The sequence below is a fragment of the Saccostrea cucullata genome, unplaced genomic scaffold, assembly GCF_032062105.1.
Source record: "Saccostrea cucullata isolate Sc308-1 unplaced genomic scaffold, CSIRO_AGI_Scuc_v1 ctg1166, whole genome shotgun sequence".
Taxonomy (NCBI): domain Eukaryota; kingdom Metazoa; phylum Mollusca; class Bivalvia; order Ostreida; family Ostreidae; genus Saccostrea; species Saccostrea cuccullata.
The window spans coordinates 21,396-28,629 of record NW_026923628.1 but is presented as its reverse complement, the minus strand read 5'-3'; the positions used below and the strand labels follow the sequence as shown (position 1 = coordinate 28,629).

The 7,234-nt window shown below is 33.5% G+C and overlaps 1 protein-coding gene across 1 annotated transcript; it reads right to left on the bottom strand.

Annotated features, from left to right (window-relative positions):
* Positions 1-873: 873 nt before the first annotated feature.
* Positions 874-6,112, bottom strand: LOC134264506 (C-type lectin domain family 17, member A-like). The gene is made up of 4 exons (XM_062746797.1): positions 5,857-6,112; positions 3,485-3,564; positions 1,503-1,599; positions 874-1,124 (listed from the first exon to the last, which is right to left on the bottom strand). The coding sequence occupies exons 1-4, from the start codon at positions 6,023-6,025 to the stop codon at positions 886-888; spliced, it is 585 nt and encodes a 194-aa protein (XP_062602781.1). The 5' UTR covers positions 6,026-6,112; the 3' UTR covers positions 874-885.
* Between the last annotated feature and the right edge of the window lie 1,122 nt (positions 6,113-7,234).

The window sequence follows — 7,234 nt, the reverse complement described above, 5'->3', positions numbered from 1 at the left end:
AAAATGATAATAATGGGAAATTTTGCTTTTAAGTGCGTAGTATGAAGGGTGTAAAGAGGCCCATATTTACCCTTTCCTCGAAGAGAAAGTGAAAAAAGCAGGGTAGGGGTTATAACGATGCCGTAAAAGGACTTGCAGACTATGAATGTTCCTGAGAAGTTGGTAAATTTTTGGACTTAAAATAGTCTTACTCTGTGCCAAGTTTTAGGTAAGTTGAGCCGGTGTATTTTTTAAAAATATTTTTTATGTTATAAAGGAATGTATAGCAAAATAATTGATAGTCTGTGTCCATTTGGTGCCAATCTCTACCCAGAGTTATCGTTCCACTTATACGAAGCGAACGACAACTCTGGGTACAGATTGATTTGGTCGTCTAGACTCTTACGTCACATGATGTCATATGTAAGTTACATTTCCAAAAAGAAGCCTGAACAGTGCTGAAAGTAAATGAAGAACGTTTCGTTTACTGTTTATCTTCAATATTTATCCATTAAATCAGGGCATGTTTACTTTTAGTTGAACATTTGCCGCTATTCTCGCGAGAACCTAGCTTTAACAAGTGATGCATTATGGGTCCAAATTAATGCGTCAAAAACTTCTATCGAATGAATGTGCAGTAGTCCGAATTTTCTCTTCGCACAGGCGTTGCTTGAAGAGCTTGCAGTGATGAGCGTTCCGACGCTCGCTGCGCTCGGTATAGACATCACCGGATGTTAAAAATTTATACATTACAAATAAAAAATACTATAAAATACTTTAATTTTATACACACCCCTCCCTAAATAACCAATAATTTCTTCAAGGGAAACACAATACTTGTCGCGTTCATATACACAAATGTCTGTGTTACATGAATGTTCGAGGTTTTCCTGCTCTTGGACAGTATTACTCTTTCTCACAGATGAACTGGAATGTCTTCGTACAATACATGTCATTTCCGGTCCCGTCTCTCTGAAGAACGATGCATGCAGGGACACCACCACCGCTGTTAGGTTGGTTTGGCGCCCATTGAGGAAACACAACTTCCATTTCGCTTTGTTTCCATAGAAATTCGTCCGGAGGCAATTCACTTCTTGCACCAACCCAAACTGAACAGCTGAAGAAGTGAGGACATATTGCTTCAACTACAATGCCAAAGCATATTAATCGTAGCATTTATAGTGGAGAGATAGGGTTTTGTTTTTAAACGTAGAATTTAATAAATGGAATATTTCAAAGTAAAACAAATATGCCAAAGGTTAATGTGCTTTTACATTTATGTAAAGGAAAAGATTTAACATCATTTTTCTCTCTCCAATTCAAAGGGGTGGAGATTTTTACGCATACAGACAAGGAATTACCGGTACATGTTTTTAAACACGATTAACTTTTGAATTGTTTTTTATTCATTAGAATACATGTTTTTTATTCATTAGAATACATGTTTAATATGTATGCTTATATGTACATTTAAAAAAAAAGAACATACAATTCAATTTCTTTTTAAGAAATGAACCACTCACCACCAGTTACAGGCAAAAGAAATGACTCTGTGATCCAAATACTTTCTAAGTCGGAATTCATTTCTATCAAGTACGAGGTTCTCTGTTCACATTGAGCCTTAAATATACAGTATAAGAAAAAAACATATTATTTTGTTTAATTCAGTATGAAAAATATTTAAACTTCCAACTAAAATATATTTGGAAGGTGTTTAAATATTTATTTTTTTATATTTACATTTCCAATGTCTTTGTCCGAGATAAAATTACCAAATGTAAATGTACTTTATTTCCCCATCAATGTATTGGCGCGGTTCCAAAAAAAACCACGTGCAGGGCGGGACAAACAGCTAGACAGAAGCAGGGCTTGGAGCACGTGGATTGGCGGAATCAAAGCATGTAAATATAAGGAATAACTGTCAGAATTTTCAATTTCATGAAGATGATCAATCGATTGGCTTGCGTGATAATTTTATGCATAAACGCCTTCGGCGTTTATGCAAATTATCACGCAAGCCAATCTATTGATCACTTCATGAAATCGAAAAATAAGACAGTTATTCCTTAACTACACCCTTTATCATCAATGAAATTTGTATGCATATTTACTTTTCAAGGGATCGATCGCTGTCCATTATATTAACATTTTAATTTCATGGGATCGATTGTTATTCGTAACATTCACCTTTTTCATTATAAAAACATTCACATTCAAAAAAAATGTTAACATATTTAAATAAAGCATAGGGTTGATTGTATGATGTTTAACGTCCCTCTTGAGAATTTTTCACTAATATGGAGACGCCACCACTTTCCGGTGGTAAGCTGCAAATTTAGTTCTATACTCTGCACTTAAAGCTAGTTAGCTAGGTTGCTTCAATAAACTATAGTTTTATGTACGACTTGACAATACCACTTCCCTTTAATTAACCTGGTAAATTCGGATCGCTTCAATATCAGTAAGGTTTACTTCGTAACTGTATTTGCGCATTCTCATTTAACTGTGCGTATTTTGAGAAAGTCTGTATGAATTAACATGTCTTCTCGGACGTTAAGTAATTAAAATAATTTGACGAACGTCGCGGTTTCATTACCAAATTCCAACAAATGTCTGGGAATTAGGGCTGCACGTTATTCCTGAAAGCCGTAAATACAATTCACAAGTTCAATTAACCTCTCGATGTACATTGTTAATTTTCATTACCAAAAAAATGCGTATTGCCTGGAACAGTGAGATATACTTAGGTAGGTAAATAACTATACCTGTAGCATACGTGATGTGTTTCTGTCCAATCACGTATGCATGTTATGCCCCCTCCCCACTAAAATGCTATGCAATTTGATTATTAAAAATAGACACCCCCCATCCCATTTTGTTGGAAAAATAAAATAAAAAGTGCTGAAAAACATTTTTATTTTCTTCATCTTAAACTAAACTTTACTACCCCAAATTACGTATCCATGTAATGCCCCCCCCCCCTTACCAAGACGCTGTGCTCTTTGCATTTTGTACGCAAAAAAATGGATCAACAACAACACCCTACCCCCTAATACTTTTGTCAAAAGTAAGGGAGTTGATCCCAATGTTGCGGATTCGAATCCGACTGTGGGACATGGAGACTGGTCCTTCGAATGAGACCGTGTAAACCAAGGGTCTATGTCCCAATAGATGCTGGCACAAAAAGATCCCTCACTGCTCAATGGCCGTCAGTGACTGTTATAGGGAAAAATGTGCAGCTCTTCATATGAGCAAAAAAAATTCCTGAGAGGTACATTAAACAAAATACGTTGTACTATCAATCTTTAACAAGTTTAACATCCCTCTAGAGAATTCATCCCTCATTAGATATTACCATTACCAGTCACAAGTTCCTGTCGCGAGGGGATGCTCCGCTTAGCGGTGCCCTTGTTGTTTATTATTTCCATATATTTCATTGAAAAATACAGAGACATATATTAATACTTATGTTTTAACAAAAAAAGTAAACAAAAGAAAACAATACCACTGCCTCATCCCAAGTTGCTTCTCTTTCGTCGAGATAATAACAATGACCGTTGAAAGGAACCCAGCCTTCATCACAAGCTGAAATGAATGTCTATCAACTTTTTTCTTATCTAAGAATGTACAACCATATATCTATGCATGAACGACAAAATCTTTTAAAGCAGAGGCCATGAACATACTAATTACCGTTTTCTGAGAGACTGTAGGCAATCTGGATACATTTCCTTTGTCGAATATGAAAAAAAAACCCATATTGATGACTGGTTTTCTTAATTTTTCGTTGAAAATGACAGATTAAAGTACAGTTTTTTTATCTTCTTTACCTTCAATTTGTGCCCCGAAACACCTTATTTGACCAAGCTGAAGTTGTAAAGCATCAATAAAGGAATTTATTTCTCAAATTTGATAAATCTGTAGGCACCTTTCATTTACTAGATCTTGACCTTAAGTTTTCACAAATAAGAAATATGTCGCTATTGTAAATATTCAGAAGTTTTTTTGTGAGCTTCTAGTGATTATTGCAGCCCGGATGACCGGGCTGCTCTATACATATAAGTTTAAGTGTTGGTGTATGGAGATTGAGGTGGGAAAAGTTATTCAGTATCAAAGGTTTCCTGAACGTTAGAAAGATTGTTAATCAGAATGTTCTTTCCCATTATCAATTACGAGAAACATAATATATTTACTTCCATAAAGTGAATTTGTAAAAATATATATGTTTTTGATATTTGATATATAAAGTTGCTTCTCATTTACTATTGAAAAAACGACAGATCCCTTTTTAAGAACATCGAATTTTACTAATCGCATAAAAACGTACTTCTACAAAGTTCGTGTTTTATATTCTTAAAGTGAAATACATTTTGAAAATAGATGATGCATGAGCCTAGTTTCAATTCATATTTTATGCAGCCATCATTTACTTGAGGAATTGATAAAGTTTAAAAAGGGCATCGTTTCTGTTCGATTTTAATCCGACTATAAGTTTTCAAAATATTCTCGACTATCGTCTCCATCATTTAGAGGCATGCATTTTTCACACTTATCGAAGCGATTTGATGATCAAGGCTCATTTCCATTGTTTACTTTATTTATTTCCCGGGCGACAATTGATGGTTACATCAATGTTTTCTTGTTATAAACAGTAATCCGTTTACTTTATGTACATGTGTAATGCTGCTCAGTCATATTTATCCAGACAAGTCATTCTCGTATTTATACATGGATTTTTTTAATGTGCAGTAGTACAGCTTTTCCTTTTTTCCTTAAATAAGGTTTCTATTACGACGATTAAAAAAATAATGTATTTTTTTTACATTCAAAAATGATAATTCGCTTTTTCTAATCAACTTATTTCAATAATAATACTATATTTCCTGTTTCAAAAACCCTTTGGTTAATACGTTATAAGTATATATTTTTGGATATGTAACATAAAATATAAACTTCATTAAAATATTTTCGAACGATCTTTTACCCGTTTTCTAATCAATGAAAGACATTTTCTTAACTAATTACATAAAAAAAAGAAGATATTTTCAAAATTGCATACATGTATATTCTGGGGCCCCTTTTACAAAAGAACTTGCGACTAAGACCAAAATTCATTTCTGCCTATACATTGCCTATACATTGCACCTTTATTATTAATTCTAGGTTTAATGGACTTTCGACGGAATGTATTAAGGTATTTCTCCAATACATGTAGCATTTTTCAGAAAGAATCAATTTAGGAAGAATCGAATTTTTCAAAATTAATCATTTAAATTAAGTTATTTAGCATTTTGTTTAGATTAACAACTTGGAAATTCAAGGGAAAACAAGCTAATTCAAAGAATCGGTGTCCCTTACTTAAGAAGAAGAAGAGTATGCGCGTATCTAGGGGGTCGAAAGGGGGCAAGACATTTAAAGAAGGACAGACGTGTCATAGGAAGTAAAATCTACAAGGCTTCTTGAGGTATTGAATATACATCGATGACTTTACGATATTGCCCTTTGACCTCAAAATAAATAAGCCATATGAAGTTATGGTACATATTTTTAATGCAAAAGCTTAAAAAGTTCACTAGATATTGCGCAGGAACGAAAGAATTCAAACAGAGAAATTATGAATTTATAATCTTGACCTTTGGACCTCTATATTGCTATGGTCTCTCTTAAGCCAAAAGGGAGCTGCTGTGTAACATATCTTTATTCTCTTTCTTTATTTCTTTAATATCAAATTCTCGAAAGTTTCTCGAGATATCGCGGGGAAATGGATGTGACATAGATAGACATTAATATAGACGGACGGAGAGACCGACCAAAATCAAAAACCCCCACCTTGTGAAAGCGGGGGACGCAGAATAATTGTGAGATTAAACATCTTACCTCGAACATTTGCCCAGTATTCCCACCGCCCTTCGTCTGAGGTGTTGCTTGTTAAACTCAGAATTTTGTCACTCAGATGAAGTGTCAAAAGATTACAGAATGTAAAATTTCCGCTGTACAAAAGACTCACGCATTTAGGTAAATGTCTTAAGCACATGTAAAAACACATCGACTGATCGATTCCTTCTACAGTTGTAATACATAATTCTGTTTTGTTTGGTGTTTTATGGTCAAATGAAGAATTGCGCTTAAAAATTTGTTCCTTGTGTAAAGGTCCAGTTGCACAAGCTTTCCCGACACAAAGAACGGTAATCGCAAAAAGAAGGACTTTATCTTTTCCGTGACTGCAAACCATTTCTAATTATCGAAAGGTATCCTAACCAGATTGCTCCAAAAACCAAATCTTTTTAAAGAGTGGCTTCTAAACCAAATGTTTGATCTAACATTTCCGAAGATATAGAATATTAATGAAATGGATTTAATTAAATCATCTTAATATTGTCCCTGCATTGAGGATACATAAGAGCAATTTTCAATAACATGACGTTTGTTTTCTTTGAAAAAAAATTGTTTAATTCGATTCCTTTATCGCATATCTATACAATAAAATATTTGTTTTCTATTAATCATTGCTGAAGAATAAGAAAACACATAACGAGCCAATTAACTAACTACTCATGCATGAGTATTTACAAATGAAACTAAACATACATTAACAGCTGTCAATTATTCGGACTAAAAAATAAACCATGACAAAAGAAGTATCCTAATGACCCTCTTCATATGTATTATTGAGAACATAATTAGAAGATCACTAAGAATTGAGACATAGCAAACAGCAATTATTAAAACCCATCAAGACCGCATTTAGCCTGGGGAAAATATGTAAACATTAACTTTAACATTCATATTAGTTGTTAATTTTCACCGATAGGATTGATTGAGTCGCATTCAAAATTCAAATTTTCTTTGGTAGTTTTTATTTCATTAAAAGCTTCAATACTGCAAATTATTTTACAAACAACGTTTTACCGTTCTTGTAAAGTGTTTAAGATTTTATCAAAGGTCAACATGTCCAAAAATTTATTTTTACAATAGCTCCAAAACTATGTGGTTTATAAAGTTAAAACTTTTGCAATTTATGAATATATCATTGTTTAACATATAGAAAGTATCACTTGAAAACAAATGTTCAAAAAATATATATTTATCGAGAAAAATATATCAAAAAATTAGCATATTTTAAAAAAGGCACCAATCCTGCTTAATTCTGTACCTTTGGTGACAACCACCATTGCAGAAACTTGAGCCAAGCCCCGAGCTCGTTGCAAAGCAACAAGTATTAAAGTCCCGTTGGAGCTGTAGACAGAAATATGAA

What these genes read in the sequence shown, in the direction of transcription:
- LOC134264506 (XM_062746797.1), bottom strand. Translation starts at nt 6,025, where the DNA reads ATGTGTTTTTACATGTGCTTAAGACATTTACCTAAATGCGTGAGTCTT. An exon ending in ATACTGGGCAAATGTTCGAG is followed by an intron (nt 3,565 to 5,856) that starts GTAAGATGTTTA and finishes CATTCATTTCAG; the next exon opens with CTTGTGATGAAGGCTGGGTT. An exon ending in CAACTTGGGATGAGGCAGTG is followed by an intron (nt 1,600 to 3,484) that starts GTATTGTTTTCT and finishes TGTATATTTAAG; the next exon opens with GCTCAATGTGAACAGAGAAC.